The 17,908-nt window shown below is 38.1% G+C and overlaps 1 protein-coding gene across 2 annotated transcripts in view; it reads left to right on the top strand.

Moving 5' to 3' along the window:
- Window positions 1-17,908, top strand: part of MPP7 (MAGUK p55 scaffold protein 7) — a 210,770-nt gene that overhangs the window by 74,383 nt on the left and 118,479 nt on the right. For both annotated transcript variants that reach the window (XM_078450316.2, XM_078450315.2), the window contains exon 3: window positions 15,865-15,942. In XM_078450316.2, coding sequence (XP_078306442.1) covers window positions 15,865-15,942 — 78 coding nt within the window. The remainder of the gene's footprint in view (window positions 1-15,864; window positions 15,943-17,908) is intronic.

Below are 17,908 nucleotides of genomic sequence, written 5' to 3'. Positions count from 1 at the left end.
CACGATATGCATCTTGCCACTATTTAAGACCGCTCATTCCATCTTTTGTTACAAAAAAAAAAAAAAACCTTTGCTTTTACAGCTCTAATTACAGTGCTTGTTTCTTAAAATGTAAACTACAAATGATTGACTGCTACTTGTATATTGAAACCTGTCCAAGTTACATGATATCAAAGCAACCTATTTGCCATTTTTGGTAACACCCACCATCATCCTGAAAAACATTAACAGCTCCTGGTTCTTCAGTGATTATTGAATATAGGTTTCTTTCAAGAAGAATCTGATCATTATACAATGAGGGATGTGAAAGATGTACGTACAGATGCTGGGTTATTTCAGAGTGGGGCAGTTTAGGGACTTCTGGATTGGATAACTCAAGTTTAGTTTTTGTTGAATTACAAAATGTTTACGAAGAAACGTTTAATGCCCCAGCTACTTTCAGAATCTTGTTCGGGGAACTGAAGTAATGTGATCTGCAGAAAAGGTTCTGGGACTTGATTTCAAATACAATCAGTGCATATTCAATCAGAATCAAAAGTTTGATGGTTTGTTCGTTTTGATAATTTAACCTAAGCCTAAAAAGTGTTACTGGTGCTTATAACCACTTCATAGCCATATATATCCCTTATAAGAATTCATCTCTATAGAGATGTTGCGAACACCCTGGCCTGAATTGCAGGCACAGTACCAGTTTCCTATTTGAAGGCTGCCCCAGCCCCAGTCCCCACCATTTTGGTTGTATCACTTGAGGCAAAGTTACAGCCTCAAAGTTTTGTTTATTAACTGTGCTTGTGAGTACAAGTATGCTCATAAATTCTACATCCTACGGAAGCAAGTCTAAAAACCAAAGCATCATAAGGATCTCTGCTTTAACCCTGCAAAATTATTCAAAGCTAGAAGAACTATTATTTTCAACTTTATAAAGATACATTGAGATCAGGTAGAAACACGGACCAAAATGTATCTCACAAGCCAAATGAATATAAATCATGAAAGCTCAAGTATAAAAGTACCTAGAATCTCCTCCTGCTAGTAAGAAGTGACGCCCCCCGCCCCTTTTATAATAATACTGTGCAAGGAAACTGGATGCTGCTTTTTTAGAAGCCAGAATTAATTTACATTAAATAATCAACCCAGCCTTCTACTTCCTACAGTAAGTACCTAGACATTCTAGGTACATAATTGCAAACATTCTTTTAAATGCATAACTAAGCTTGTTAAGAGAGTAAGGGAAATCCACTTAAGAAATGAAGAGAAAAGTAAATACGGGGAACTGTTTAAGCTCATGATACAGCTATGTTGGAGAGGTTGTCCAGAGATTGGGGATGGGGGAGTGGTGGGGGGCACTCTCCTGACATTAGGCTCAATATAGGCGGGGCATTGCTACTGAGTCACACATGTAAAATGGTTCCTTTTCTAGGGTTACTCTGTTAGCGAATGGGAAAATGAGAAAAATTCCAACTGCCTTTCTAGAGAGAAGGCCAAGAATTTGGGCTGTCTTGTTTTGGGATTAGGTATAAACTAAAAAAAGTCTAGTTCCAGGCTTTGTAACCATGAACTGGTTGGTCCATGGTGTGGAGTTTTAAAGCCATTTTTAATTTTTAGTTGAAATGTGGTTGACCTATAATATTATATTAGCTTCAGGCATACAACAGTGATTCAACTATTACATACATTATGAAATGCTCACCACAATAGGTGTTGTTACCATCTGTTTCATACAATGTTATCACAGTATTATTGACTATATTCCCTATACTGTACTTTTCATCTCCGAACTTATTTATTTCATAACTGGAAGTTCAGATCTCTCAATCCCCTTCACCTATTTTGCCCACCCCCTACTCCCTCGACTCTGGCAACCACCAGTTTCTTTGTATTTTTGAGGCTGTTTGTTTTGTTTTTTAGATTCCAGATATAAGTGAAATCATACAGTGTTTGTCTTTCTCGGACTGACTTATTTCACTTAGCATAATACCCTCTAGGTCCGTCCATGTTGTCATGAAGGGCATGATTTCACTCTTCTTTATGGCTGAGTAATATTATATTGTGTGTGTGTGTGTGTGTGTGTGTGTATATACACACACACACACACACACACACACACATATATACATATCACATTTTCTTTATCTGTGCATCAGTCGATGGACCCTTAGGTTGCTTTTGTATTTTGGCTATTAGAAATAATGCTGCCATAAAATAAGGGGTGTATATATCTTTTCAAATTAGTGTTTTTATTTTCTTCAGGTAAATACCCAGAAGTAGAATTACTGGATCATGTGGTAGTTCCATTTAAAAATTTTTAAGAAACTTCTACACTTTTCCACAGTGGCTGCATCAATTTACATTCCCATCAACAGTGCACAAGTGTTCCCTTTTCTGCACGTCCTGGCCAACACTTGTTTTTTGTCTTTTTGATGATAGTCATTCTGACAGGTGTTACATGATATCTCATTGTGGTTTTGAATTTCATTCCCCTGATGATTAGTCATGTTGAGCATCTTTTCCTGTGTCCGTTGGCCATCTGTATATCTTCTTGGATAAAATGCCTGCATAAGTCGTCTGTTCATTTTTTTAATTAGATTGTTTTTGGTGGTATTAATTTGTATGAGCTCTTTAAATATTTTGGATATTGACCCCTTATCAGATGTATCATTTTCTCCCCTTCAGTAGGTTCCCTTTTCATTTAGTTCATTGCTGTGCAGAAAGTTTTTAGTGTGATACAGTTTTACTTGTTTATTTTTGTTTTTGTTTCCCTTGCTTAAGGAAACACATCCAGAAAAATAGTACTAAGATCTGGGTTTTCTTTTAGGAGTTTATGGTTTCAGTTGTTACACTTAGGTCTTTAATCCACTTTGAGTTAATTTTTGTGTATGGTGTAAGAAAGTGGTCCAGTTTCATTCTTTTCCATGTGGCTGTCTTGTTTTCCCAACACTATTTACTTATTTGAAAAAGTAATTATTATCCTTTCCCCATAGGATAGTATATTCTTGCCTCCTTTGTCATAGATTAGTTGACCATGTACACTTGGTTTATTTCTGGGCTCCCTATTTTGTTCCATTGATCTCTGTGTCCATTTTTGTGCCAGTATCATACTGTTTTGATGACGATAGCTTTGTAGTATAGTCTGAAACCTGGGATTGTGATGCCTCCAGCTTAGTTCTTCTTTTCCAAGCAAGATTGCTTTGGCTATTCTGGATCTTTTGTGATTCCATACAAACTTTAGGATTATTTGTTCGAGTTCTATGAAAAATACTATTGGTATTTTGATAGGGATTGCACTGAATCTGTAGATTGCTTTGGGTCATATGGATATTTTAACAATATTAATTCTTCCAATCCATGAGCATGGGATATCTTTCCATTCATTTGTATCTTCTTCAGTTTCTTTCATCAGTGTCTTACAGTTTTCAGAGTACAGGTCTTTTACCTCCTTGGTTAAATTTATTTCTAGGTGTTTTACTCTTTTTGTTGTGATTGTAAATGAGATTGTTTTCTCCATTTTTTTCTGACAGTTTATTATTACTGTGTAAAAACAACAGATTTCAGAGTATATAATTTTGTGCCTTGCAACTTTACTGAATTCATTTAATAGTTTTTTGTTTTTGTTTTTGTTTTTTGTTTTTTTGGTGGAGTCTTTAAGATTTTCTATATATCATATCATGTTTTACCTCTTTCTTACCAACTTGGGTGGCTTAAAATTTTTTTTTTCAATGTTTATTTATTTTTGAGGGAGAGAGTGCACAAGCAGGGTTGGGGCAGAGAGAGAGGGAGACAGAGGATCCCACATGGTCTCTGCACTGACAGCAGAGAACCCGAGGTGGGGCTAAAACTCCCAAACCACAAGATCATGACCTGAGCTGAAATTGGATGCCTGACCAACTGAGCCACCCAGATGTCGCGCCCCCCCCCCCCCCCCCCCCGCCTTCTTTCATCTGATTGCTGTGGCTAGGACCTCCAGTACTATGTTGAATAAACGTGGCAAGCGTGGGCATCCTTGTCTTATTCCTGATCTTAGAGGGAAAGCTTTTAGCTTTTACTCTTGAGTATGATGTTAGCTGTGGGTTTTGTCATATATGGCCTTTTTAAATTTTGAGTTAAGTTCTCTCTCTATCCACTTTATTGAGAGTTTTTATGATGACTGCATGTTGAATTTTGTCAAATGCTTTTTCTGCGTCCTGTTGAGATGATCATATGATTTTTACCCTTCATTTTGTTAAAGTGGTGTATCATGTTGATTTGAGGATATTGAACCACCCTTTGATCCCTAAAACAAGTACATTTGATTATGGTGAATAATCTCATTAATATATTGTTGCATGTGGTTTGCTGATATTTTGTTTGAAGATTTTTGCATCTATAGTCATTAAGAATATTGGTCTTTAATTTTTTTTTTTGTAGTGTCTTTATTTTGGTATCCGAATAATGTCCTTGTAGAATGAATTTGGAAGCGTTCCTCTGTCTTCAATTTTGTGGAACATTTTGAGAAGGCTAGGTTAACTAGCCTAGTTAACTAACTACGTTAACTCTTGTTTAAATGTTTGCTGGAATTCACCATGAAGCTATTATTGTTGTTACTGATTCAGTTTTGTTACTAGTAATTTGTCTCTACAGATTTTCTATTTCTTCCTAATTCAGTGTTGGAAGATTGTATGTTTCTAGGGGTTTACCCATTTTTTCAAGGTTGTCCAATTTGTTGGTGCATAATTTTTTGTAGTAGTCTCTTATAATTGTTAATATTATATTACTTATGTTTATATTATTTATATATAATTAATATTCTGAATAATAAATAATTTTGTGTTTCTGTGATATTGGTTGTAACTTCTTTCATTCTGACTTTAAGTCCTTTCTCCCTTTTTTTTTTTTTTGATGAGTCTGACTAAAGTTTTGTCAATTTTGTTTATCTTTTCAAAGAACCAGCTTAGCTTCATCAATCTTATCTATGTTCTCTTAATTTCTATTTCATTTATTTACACTCTGATTTTTATTATTTCCTTCTTTCTGCTGGCTTTGGGCTTTGTTCTTTTTACCTAGTTCTTTTAAGTATAAGGTTAAAGTGTTCATTTGGACTTTTTCTTGGTTCTTAAGGTAGTTCTGGATCATTATAAGCATCCTTATTAGAAGTGCTTTTGCTGTGTGGCAAAGATTTTGAACCATTGTATTTCCATTTTCATTGTTTCCAGGTGTGTGTGTGTGTGTGTGTGTATACACACATTATTTTTTACTCTTTGGTGTCTTCGTTGACTGGTTGTTTAGCCTCCACTTTGTAGTTTTTTCAGTGTTTTCTTGTAATGGATTTCTAATTTCATAGCATTATGGTCAAAAAAGATGCTTGTTATGATTTTAGTCTCCTTGAACTTTTTGAGACTAGTTTTGTGGCTTAACGTGTGATATGTTTTGGAGAATTTTTCACATGCACTTGAAAAGAAAGTATATTCTGTATATATCTGTTAAGTCCATGTGGTTGAATGTGTCATTCAGAGCCGTTATGGATTTTCTGTCTCAGAGATCTATCCATTGATATAATTGGGGTATTAAAGTCCCACAGTATTTTATTATTGTCAGTTTCTCCCTTTATATCTCAGTATTTCCTTTATAAATTTAGGTGCTCCTGTCTTAGGTACATAGATATTTACAGTTGTTATATCCTCTTGTTGGATTGATCCCTTTATCGTTATGTGATGTTTTTGTCTCATTACACTCTTTAAAAACAAATTTTTTTTAACATTTATTGACTTTTGAGAGACAGATTGTGACTGGGGGGAGGGGCAGAGAGAAAGGGAGACACAGAATCTGAAGCAGGCTCCAGGCTCTGAGCTGTCTGCACAGAGCCCGATGTGGGCTCAAACCCACAAACTGTGAAATCATAATCTGAGCCAAAGTCGGATGCTTGACTGAGCCACCCAGGCGCCCCTGTCTTATTGTTTTAAAGTCTCTTTGTTTTAAAGTCTATTCTGTCTGATATGGGAATTGCTACCCCAGCTTTTTTTTTTTTTTAAAGGAGGCTTGACACACAGTGTGGGGCTTAATGCAGGGCTTGAACTCATCACCCTGAGATCAATACATGAGCTGAGGTTAAGAGTCATGCTCTTAACCAACTGAGCCACCCAGGGACCCCTTAATGACCATTACTTTGAACCGTTCGTTAGGTAGATTCCTTTTCTCTGTTTCTTTTAGTTCTTTCCCTCAAGTTTTATCTTGTTCCTTTGTTTGGAGCATGTTCCTTCGTCTCCTTATTTTGTCTCTCTTGTTTGTTTCTATGTATTCGGTAGGTCAGCTACGTCTCCTGGTGTTGAAGGCAGTGGCCTTATATAGAAGGCATCCTGTGGGTCCAGGAGCACAATACCCTTTGGTCACCACTAGCAGGCACTTGTGGGATGTCCCCGTGTGGGCAGCACGTGCCCCCTTTGTGACTGGGCTGTGGCTGCCGTAGGCACACTGGTGGGCAGGGTTAGCTCCCAGCGCAGCTGGCTGAGAGTCCTGGCTGCAACTGCTTTGGGCACGCTGGTACACATGACTGGCCCCCCTTTCTCCAGGACAGGAATTGTTTTGGAGGGTGCTGTTCCACTGAGGCTGCCCACCTGGTTTGTCGGAGCAGGAGCTGCTTTGGAGGGGCACCCGCTAGGGTGGGCAGATCCGGTGGGCTGGGTTCACAGGGAGCACCAATGCAGGGCAAGCAGCGCGAGCAAGGTAGATGGAGACTGGCAGAACTGACTCACTCCGGTGTCTGGCCAGCTGGCTGGTGGAAGGCAAGAGAAAGGGCTCCCGCCAACACTGCTGTTCTGCAGAAGGTTCGTAGAGATTCCTGCTTCTCCAGCACATGCTATAAAATAAGTCAATTAATTTCCTTCATGTATAACCCAGGTGATTTTCAAACCGCTGCCTCTGGGCTGGGTCTCAGACTAAGCAATATGGTGCATTGGCCCTTGAAAGAGCGCACTCTTGGTTTTCTGTAGCCCTCTGGCTCCCCTGTGGTTGAGTTCTGATTTTCAGAGCTCCCACAGTTAAGCACTGCTGACTTTCAAACCAGGCTTTATGGAGGCTTGTCTTTATGGGGCTGATTTCCCTCTCTTCTGAGAGAGCGTCTTCATGCTTGTAATATCCCTCCTGGTGGGTCATGGGTCTGGGGATTTCGTTTCCAATTGTATCTCTTTCCCCTATCCTTCTTCATGTGGCTTCCCCTTTAACTGCTGATCTGTGGAAGATGTGTTTTGCCAGTCTTTAGATGATGTTCACAGTGAGTTGCGTCTTCTGTAGTTCTAGCGTTGATGTATCTGTGAGAGGTGAGCTCAGGATCTCTTCCTCCACCATTTTCCCAAGATCTTTCCTGTGGTTGGAGTTTTTGCCCACAAAGCCCAGGAATCCCAAATTGTGAAAGTAGCAAAGTGGCTGGCGATTTTGCAAACTCACCCATCAGAAGCAAATAAAAAGGCTTTCTGAAAAGATATACCATCAACCTAGGATTTAATCTGACACCGCTTGGAAGATTTACTAACAACCCCAGATTACAAAACATTTGAGAATACAGTCTACCCTCAGCTACAGTCTGCAGGCATCGCAAATAGCAAGATTAAAAGTTAAGCACTCTATGTAATACAACAATTTTATAAAATAAGTATGCTTAAATGATATCAGCTATAAAGAAGGCTTTAAGCATAAGAAGAACATGAGGTGCTAGGAAAAAAAGAACAGAGATTTGTAAAAAGAGTCCTATTTGAACTATACAAATAAGATGCAGAGTTATTTAAAAAAAAAAAAACACTCAAAACACTCTGTGAGGGGCACCTGGGTGGCTGTCAGTTAAGCATCTGACTTCGGTTCAGGTCATGTTCTCATGGTTTGTAGTTCGAGCCCTGCGTTGGACTCTGCACTAACAGCTCAGAGCCTGGAACCTGCTTCAGATTCTGCGTCACCCTTTCTCTGCCATTTCCCCCACTTGTGTGTCTCCTCTCTCTCTCTCTCAAAAATAAATACTTGAAAAAAACACTGTGTAAATAAGTTCTTTAGAGATTAGACAGTTTAGGAGAGCAAAGTGTGGAAGATAGATTTCAAGAAAATTCCCAGAATGCTGGGAGACGGTTAAGATATCCCAACTTCGTTTTTCACGGAATATGGGTAGCTGGCAAGCTTAACCCAAAACCCTTGTGGCAGAAAAAAGGGCTAAGAAGTTTTTCCTTACTCTAAATGTCAAGAGTATAGATAAAAGTATAATAACAATATTGGCTCAAAGAAACAAATTAAGAATACAGAATAGAGAGCCCAGCTACATATAACTTGTGTATGGGAGTTTGGTAAGTAATATTACATATCAGTGGGAAGAGATTAAATGGTGCTGTCCTTTTGGACATAGATTAAGTTAGAACTCTTTCACTATACGAAGTCAAACTGTAAAACTTTAAAGAAGTCACAGCAGAATCTCTTTATTAGGACAGGGAATATTTTCTTTAAGAAACAAAATGCGCAACCATATAGAAAAATCTGGATGTCTTTGGCTATGTTAAAGTAACTTATGTGTGCCCAGGGCCACCGTATTTTTTAAGGTAGGGTGGACAATTGGCAAGTAGTCCAAAAAAATGTAATAGTTTAGGTACAACAGAAGTTGATTTCCTGCTCAGCGATCATTTAGAGGGATACGTCAGATTGAGGTGTCGCTGTCCTCTGTAAGGTCTTTTGGGGACCCAGATGCTTCCATCTGGTGGCTTTGCTGTCATTTAAGGCCTTGTCATAGTCTGCAGGCAGCTGGGGGAGGGGGAGAGTATGGAGGAAGCATCCCAGTTTCTTAAAAGCCTCAGCCTGGAAGTGGCACTTAGAACTTCCCTGTCGCGCTTGATGGCTGAGCTGTAGGGGAAGGGGTGGAGGGTGGACATGACAGGAAATGTGGCTTCACTAGGCAGTGGCTGTCTAGCTACAGTTCTTCAATGGCTGTGGAAGAGGACAGTTTATGTTGGGAGCAGCTGTCTCTGACTCTGAAACTATTGTGAAAACAGAACTCGGAAATTGGAGAAGATAGACATTAAAGCCATAGGGAGATTCCATTTCCTATCCATTTGATTAGCAAGATGTCTGATAACACCAAGTGTTGGCAAGGGTCTGGGCACTCAGGAAACACTTGACGACTGTTAGGCATCTCCCACAGTGCAGGGAGGAGTGGTGTGAAAAGGCATTCAATAACAAAGAGCAGAAACAACCACCATGTTCTCAGTTTAAAAAAAAAAAAAAAGATAGGGAAACTACTGTTTTTTTTGTTTTTGTTTTTAATGTTTAGTTTTGAGAGAGAGAAAGAGCACAAGCAGGGGAGGGGCAGAGAGAGAGGGAGACAGAGAATACAAAGCAGGTTCCAGACTTTGAGCTGTCAGCACAGAGCCCGTTGTGGGGCTCGAACTCATGAACTGTGAGATCGTGACCTGAGCCGAAGTCGGATGCTTAACCAACTACGCCACCTGGATGTCCCATGTAAACTACTGTTAATTAGTATGACAGAATATTATCGAGCTGTTAAAATGGATGAATGACATGTACATGTATCAAGCTAGATATCTCAATGTAGTATCGAATGAAAAACCCAGTTGTTGAGGAAACAGTGCCATTTATGTACAAAAATAGCTTTGAGGAGCGCTGGCTGTATACGGAAGTGATGAATCACTAAATTCTACTCCTGAAACCAGTGTTACACTATATGTTAACTAGAACTTAAGTAAAAATTAAAAAAAAAAAAGCTTATGTTTATCAATGTGTATATGTTGAAAAAGATGAAAATGCATATGGAAATATATCTGTCAGTGTCAACATAATGTTTCGTTTCCTTGGCAGAGAGGAAAGAGGAAGGGACAGAAAGACGGGTCCGTAGCCTTATCTCTTATGAATTACTTTAAGAGATATTTGAAGCAAATATGCCAGGCTAATAACGCTTTAATTTTGATGCTGGGTATGCAGTGAGATATATTTGCTTTATTTTCAAAAAACGTTTAACGTGTTTAAAATGGAACATTAATAATTAAAACATTTCAAACATCTTAGAAGTTAAAGAATGGGAAGATGTGGTGTATATATCCAATGGCGTATTAGCCAGTCCTAAAAAGAATGAAATCTTGCCACTTGCAATGACTTGGATGGAGCTAGAGAGTTCTTAGGCTGAGTGAAAGAAGTCAGTCAGAGAAAGACAAAAACCCCATGATTTCACTCATATGTGGAATTTAAGAAACAAAACAAACGATCTCAGCTGCCCAGCTAATGGGCAGTGAATGAAACAGGGACAAATACTATTCTCACTTGCTTGAATAGGTCAACTGAAGTTTTCCCTTTCTGTGGTCCGTGTCCTCATCTTTCCCAGGCTATTACCTTTCTAAATAGACGTACACTCTTGCCATATATTTTTTAAGTTTAAGTGACATACACTCTTGCCATATATTTTTTTTTTCCATACTGAGTATCTTTCTCCTAGAACGGGTGCTTGCTTTAGTCAGTGTCTTGTGAATGAACGAAACTCCAGTTAGGGTAGTTTGCCTTTTCTTTCGTTTTCTTATAATTTGTGCGATGAAGTGTTAATGACTGAAGGGTTACGAAGGGCTGGATTACAGAAAGAAGGAATGAACTAAGATGAAAACAGAAAAATGCTAGAAAACAAAAACAGTAAAGCTAATCTAAAAGGTAGTTCTTTGAAAATACAGTGAAATCAATGTTTGTTAACTAACGGAGGGATAAAGGGTAGAAATAGAGAAAGCGTGGATACAGCAACTAAGAAATGGTGCTAAAGAAAATGTGTAATAGAGGAAATTCAAAGACTCGCAAGAGGCTATTTTGCTTCAGTGGATTCAAAGAGAAAATGAATAATTTTCTGGGAGATGGTATTTTTTAAGACCAGGAAAAAAACGAATAATTTTTCCAGGAGATCGCGTTTGCCACAACTGACAATAGAAAAGATAGAAAAACCTACGTGGAGAAATTGCCTGAAGCCACCCAGAAGAAATAAAGTTGAGGGATAAAGCTACCCTCCAAAATATGTCAGATCCAGCTAGTTTCTCAGGGGAATGCAGTAAAATATTTCAAGAAGAGATCACTCCAGTAGTATTGAGATGTTTTCAGCCCATATAAAAAGATAGAAGCTTCCATAGTTTTAAAAAAATGAAGTTAGTAGAATATTGATATCAAGACCTAAGAAAGACAGGACCAATGGGGGAAAAAATAACACAGCCTCAGTCAAGAATATTGATGGAGAAAGTCTAAATAAAATATTAGCCAGTGGATTCCACAGCACATTAAAAGATCAATATATCCTAATCGAGCAAGGTTCACCGTGGGAATGCCAGGATGAGTAGTAGTTTGAAATCTATGAATAGAATTCCCATATTACCTTGCCAAACAGGAAAAACAGTATGGTTGTATCTAATGGAGAACATTTTGTGAGATTGAACATTAAATTTTTTCATATATATATCTTAAAGTTTATTTATTTTCAGAGGGGGGATAGGCGGGGCTGCAAGAGAGAAAGGAAGAGAGAGGATCCCACCGAGGCTCTGCACCCAGCACCGAGCCCAACGAGGGGCTCCATCTCACAACCCTGAGATCATGACCCAATCCTATGCTTAACTGACTGAGCTACCCATGTGCCATGAACATTCATTAAAAAAAATAATAATAATATAACTCTTGCATGGGTATTAATTTCACATGATACTATGGATCTATGGCAGTGGAAAGCCAGAATTCATCGCATATTAAAGACAGGGAACAAAGCATTACCCCTCATCAGTTTTAATAATTTTATTTTTTTGGAGCTATTGGCCAAGAAAATTCGCCAAAAGAGAGAGTAGTGCTATAAAATTGGAAAGAAGGACATACAGTTGAGCACTGTGGCCTCTGTTCTGTTGATGTTTTTCCAGCTTTAAATTTCCTCTTTCCTAATAAAATGGTTTTTTTTTTTTTGGAGAAAGATTATTATTTTTTAAAAGAGGATCCTCGCCATTAGTAGAATATTTTTATTTATTTATTTTAAACCCTACACAACATAGTTCTGTCATTCCCAGCTCCTCCTGGCTGGCATTGTGTCCCGTGGATCTTCTAATACTCGGAACTCTCTCTTCTCCGTGTTCCAAATACATGAGGTAGCTGGGTGGGGGGTGGGGTGCGTGCAGTGCTAATTCTGGTTTGGCCGCTTGCTGTTAACATAGAGAATCCAACTACTGAGCGGTTGTTTTCACTGCTTTTTAATATTCATAATAGAAGGCAGGAAAAGGATTTTTACAACTTTGGTTTATTTAATACCATTTGGGTAACCATGATTGGGCTCTTCCGTTTACCTCTACACGTCTCTGAGACGTTTCAAACAAATAATTGTGTTGAAATTAGTCAAGATTTATTTTATACATTCGCTGTTGAAGCTTCATTTAAAACCATCTCTGTGATACGTGTACAAAAATTATATTATTGGCACCAGATTCTCTTACAAAAATTAAACATTTATTTTCAAGATGTGTGTAAATGAAGGTAATTACAGCTTTCCTCTAAGAATTGGTTACATGTAGAAATGGTTTTATTATAACTGACTTTTTCTGATGTAAGTATAATTACAGAAGACGAACCCTTGCGGCCACGTGCATAATCACTATTTAGTGGAGCATAAATGTCTCCGTTTTAAAACGTCCTTTTTTCTTAATAGTGTATTTTAAATATTTTAGCATGCCATTTTTTAGGACCTTACTTTTGAATAATTGCCTGTTTTGCTATTGTATGAAACTAACCAGTCTCCCCTTTTCGCCAGTCTTTTTTACTCCTCTTTTCTTTCTGCAACTCCTTCCACTTTTGCTCTCTTCTTGTTGTTCAGAGGACGAAAACGAAGTATGCTTTTATTGCATGGCTGAGTCTGCAAAGCGAAGTGTTTAAGTTAAAATAAATGAGATTTTGTAGGTTTGGCAATACATGATATTTAGTAATTAGATGCTGTGTCTGCGGTTCTGTTTGTCTGTTGGATTCCAGAATGTTAGCACTCAGGGAAATTGACTAAACTATATCAGAGTGAATTTTTCTGGTGTGTAAAGGTGAATTACAGAGCACTTAACATAAAGCTGTGCCATATCATTCAATATGAAAGCCACTAGCCTCATGTGGGCGTTTAAATTTAAATTAATAAAAATTACATAAAATAAAAAAATTCAGTTCCTTAAGTAAACTAGCCACAGGACAAGTGCTCACTAGCCACGTGTGGCCAGTGACCAACCATGTTGGGCAAGCAGGTACAGAACGTTTTTTTTTAATTTTAAGTAGGCCCCATGCCCATCGTGGAGGCCAACTCAGGACTTGAACTCACAACCTTGAAACTCATGAGATCAAGAATCGGATGCTTAACCGACTGAGCCATCTAGGTGCCCCCAGAATGTTTTCAATATCACAGAGAGTTCTGTTGAATAACCTTGGGGTGAAGTTTATACGTCTTACCTGTTTATTATATTAGTATTTAAAACTCATTTTTGTTTTTCATTTTCTTCCTGGATATTATAAATACCAATAAAAGTCAATTATTTGGGAAACAACGGACAACTTAGAACTACTTAGAATAATTTTTACTTTCCTACCAACTTAATTTTTAAAATTCTGTGCTGAAGTGAAACATGTATCAACATAGGGTTACCGGCAGTTAGAAATTCTAGGAGAAAAAAAAAAAACACAAAAAAGAAACTGTAGGAGAACATTTGAAAATTCTTGATAGAATACAAAGTCCCAGGGTGGGCAGGGTGGGGGCAGGTTTTCATATCACTTGGCTGAAGATCTACAGAAGATGATGTGGAAGGAGGGGCTCACAGGTTTTAAAAGACACCCAGAAGCAGCAAAGTAAGTGGAGAAACAATACATTTATTTGGGGCATGTAATTTTAGGCTGTGATTACAGTAGTGTATCAATATAAATTAATCTGGAAAGCCAAAGAAATGTTGGAAAGAAAAAATAAGGGGAGGGATGCCAAGGGACCATCCTGTGGTCATTGGAAACAGCCATTATTATTTGTCACGTATCTGCCCAGCCTCCTCTCTGTCCTGTTCAGCCAGCAGTGAACAAGGTCCGTGAGGAAGGCGGAGGAATGTTAGTCTGAGAGGCAGGCTTCTGGAGCAGTGAAGAGCTCGGACACTAAGCCAGGTGGCCTGACCTTTAAGTCCCAGCTCAGCTGCTTCTCTGTGGAACCACAGCACATTGCTTAACTCCTGTGTATCTGCTCATCCGTCAAATGGGATGCTGTTGCATTCTGCCTCTTACTATTCTTGTGAGGGTTAAGGAATTAAAATACTGAACTCCCTGAAGACTGTATTACTGATAGTACTGATCACTGTTATATAGGGAATACAGACACACGGTAAGTCCCTAGTAACTATGAGCCTCTGTATTTATTATTACAGGGAAACAGACATTTAAACGAGTAGTTGCAATAAAGCTAGGCGAGTCTTCCGAGAAGGGTAGGTTCAGCATTCTACGATAGTGTTTGTTGAGGTGACTGAATTTTTGATACTGACTTAAGCAAAATTAATTCAGCTCTTAGGTGGGACGGTTTTGTTTTCGATCATACTGTAATAGTTTCTCACATCAAATCTTGCTCCTTCTATAGCTTGTAGTCTTAACACAATAATTTGTTTATTACCCTACCGTGATTAATATTTAAATATTCCAGTATTTCAAGCAAAACTGTGGCCCTGATCACTGGTAATATCATAAGTGTCAAAATTCTTTCCCTGATACTTTGCATCGTGGACCAGCTTGCCAAAAAGGTAATAGAATCCTCTCTTAGCAGTAGCATCTGGCTAATCAAAATAAAATCTATCTTCCAGACATTTTACAAGAGAGTTTGGTTAGCTTTCAGTATAATTAAAGAGTATATTACTGGATACCTAAGAGTGTATTACTTGATACCTATTAAAAATGGGAAATTCTGAAGTGCAACTGTTTTTTATATATAGTGAGGGGCAATTTCTTCAAGTGTAAATGAATAAGTAGAGGCTCAAGTAAGTTTTCAAGTATAACATTTTAAGGGCACCTCTGTATGAGCTGAAATCGATCAAACTGAAATCAATCAAATGCATTGCGTTTGTCAAAGCATCTTTCATCTCTTGATAATACTCGTTTTTTTGTTTGTTTGTTTTTACAGAATGCTGTCTTATAATGCACTAAACTATCTTCTGGCCTTTGTGTATCTTGGGTAATGATGGGAAATGAAGGACCAAAGTATTTATTATTTAACAATATAATTTTACTGGTTTTACAGTACAGAAAATTATTTAAGCTCAATAGTTATGAGACGTGTCTCTCTAGCTATGAGAACTCTCTTTGTTTCTTAGAAGTTTGACCCTGGGCGGGGGAGACGTTGACAATTTGGGGGGAAAAAAGACTCAAAGGAACAGCATGCTCAGAAAGGCGTTCCCAGAGTGCTGACCACTGGCCCCCACAGTGCCAGCCCCCTGGCTCTTCGTGGTTATCACAAACCAGCCTGGCAGGATGTAGCTGCCAGCTTATCACTTTGCTTTAATCATAATTTATGTTTTTAGCAGGAATATAAATTACAACCAATACTTAAGGTATTGAAGCAATATGTTTTAGAAATTACAGATTTTATAAAACTAACAATTATTCAGGGGAAAAACTAAGGTTTAGCTTCTCTGTGAGTCCTAGTTGATAACGATTTTTTCCCCCATTTGACCTCATGTTAGAAACACTGGACCAGAGATGAATGATGCCCACATACCTGTCATCTCTAGGTTTATCGAAACATACAGTTTTTGTTTAGAGAGTCGAGCGGATCAGTTTTCTTGGCGGTGATAAAAATCTTACAGTATCTTCCTGTTTGCCAGCAGGTGAACTTATACTCGCTTGTTTTTCTTCCAGATTCATGAAAAACTCCACTACTATGAGAAGCAGAACCCCGTGCCCATCCTCCACGGTGCAGCGGTCTTGGCCGATGATGTAAGTGTGCCTTCCTGAGCTCCCTGGGACATGGCTCCCTCGGGCCTGGCCGGGACGGAGCTCATCCCGGTGCAGACAGACGCGTGTGATCCAATGAGCGAAAACCAGAAGAAGCTGCAAACGTTTCCAAAAGTCCTGTCATCACAGAGCTTATGCTGATATTATGCTGATTTTCATTCACTCTCCTGCTCTAAAAATTTTGCATTGGAGATACCATCTTGTTCTGCCTTGGTAACTACGTAACAGAAATTTTAGGCTCTAACTCTCCCGGGAGAGAGAAGCTGTCAGCTATTAGCGTTCTGAGAAAAGTCACAGGCAGGAGGAATGCTTTGGAGAAATAAAGACAAATGAGATATGTCTATTGCTGACAGTGCTAAAAAAAATGACAGATACTCGTATAGGAATGAGGCATATGAAATACATAAAAAGACAGGATTGTTTTTAAAATGGATTATAAAGCATAGTAATGATTTATGGATATTAGACCTTTCCAAATTACCTTCATAACCAAAAAATAAATTTTAGAAGCAGTTGGCATTGATGGAGTAGTTAATTTCCTGTGGCTATAATTTTATTTTCGATCTGGGGGAGGGAGCTAACTTGCTGTTTCTTACTGTTAACTTTCAAACTCGGATGAATTGAGAGCGCACCTGGATAAACTATAAGACACCAAAGCTGCACAAGAAATCGGTTGCGGGTGAAGGCTCGTCTTAGTGATGTCCTGTTAACTTACCTGTTGCCTTTTAAACTTTTTACTTTGTCGTGATAAAACAAGCAGTAGTTCACTTGAGTAAAATATCAGGGCCATAAGTATAATTTAAGAAAACCAACCACCTTCCGAGGTTGATTTTCTTATATATATTTTATCTCCTAATTTAGATAATAAAGCATATGTAATAAATCTCTCAGATGTTTGCTGCCTGGTGAGTCCCCAGCCTCCCTTCCAGGTTTATCCAGAGATTACAAATTATCGGGATGTTTCAGTGTATGTGTTTTATGAGGCGACTTACTCCTGTGCATCGTAGAACCAAAATTTTTGAAGTGAAGGTGTAGATAGAATTCTACAGCTGTAAGCTATAGTTGCCACTCGAGAAAGTCTTAAAAATCACCTTAAAGACATTGACTCTTGAGGGTTTGGGGAAGTATTTGTTGATATCCAATGTGATTGAGGCCCAATCATATTACAGTATTGCTTTTAAAAAAAAAATTAGAGACTTATACAGCAAAATGTAGCATTTTCTAATTCATCCCAGCAATATATTTAAATTTTTAAAAAGTGACTAAGGCATGCAAAAAGCCTTTTATGCCTTTTTGTAAGTTAGCGATTATTTCTAAGAATTATTTTAACTTTTTACCTTGGAAAAGTAAAATCACTTTTTGAAATGTAACCAGGGAATTTATCAATTTTATCAGATTTTATTTTTTGTGTATAATTTATATTATGCCCTTCTTTTAGAGAAAAGTCCTTTTCCAGAGATAAGAACAGCTCTTTTTAAGAACCTTGGTGGAAACAAAAAGAAATTTCATGCAATTATCTTAAGAACGGTTTTTAAATGAAAATATATGTACATATTTTGAATTCTTTACTGAGTATTTCACAATTTTTTTTTCTTTTTTTAAATTTCTTTCTTTTAATGTTTATTTAAGAGAGAGAGGGAGGGGCAGAGGGAGAGAGAGAGAGAATCTCAAGCAGGCTCTGCTCTGTCCGTGCAGAGCCCGATGCAGGGCTCCAACCTCACAAACCATGAGATCGTGACTTGAGCCCAAATCAGAAGTCAGATACTTAACCAACTGAGCCACCCCAGCACCCCTGTAATTTTTTTTTCTATTTGTTCTTGCTTTTCTTTCGAAAATATATGATCCTTACCATACCTGAAATGGAACAGAATGCTGATAGGAACATCTCTAAGTGAAGAACATGAGACAGGTTCAAGGTTCTAACCCTTTCTTTAGCTAGAATCATCTA

Source organism: Panthera onca, chromosome B4 (genome assembly GCF_046562875.1).
Source record: "Panthera onca isolate mPanOnc1 chromosome B4, mPanOnc1 haplotype 2, whole genome shotgun sequence".
NCBI classification, from domain to species: domain Eukaryota; kingdom Metazoa; phylum Chordata; class Mammalia; order Carnivora; family Felidae; genus Panthera; species Panthera onca.
The sequence above is the reverse complement of the archived record's forward strand: the minus strand, read 5'-3'. Positions and strand labels throughout refer to the sequence as shown.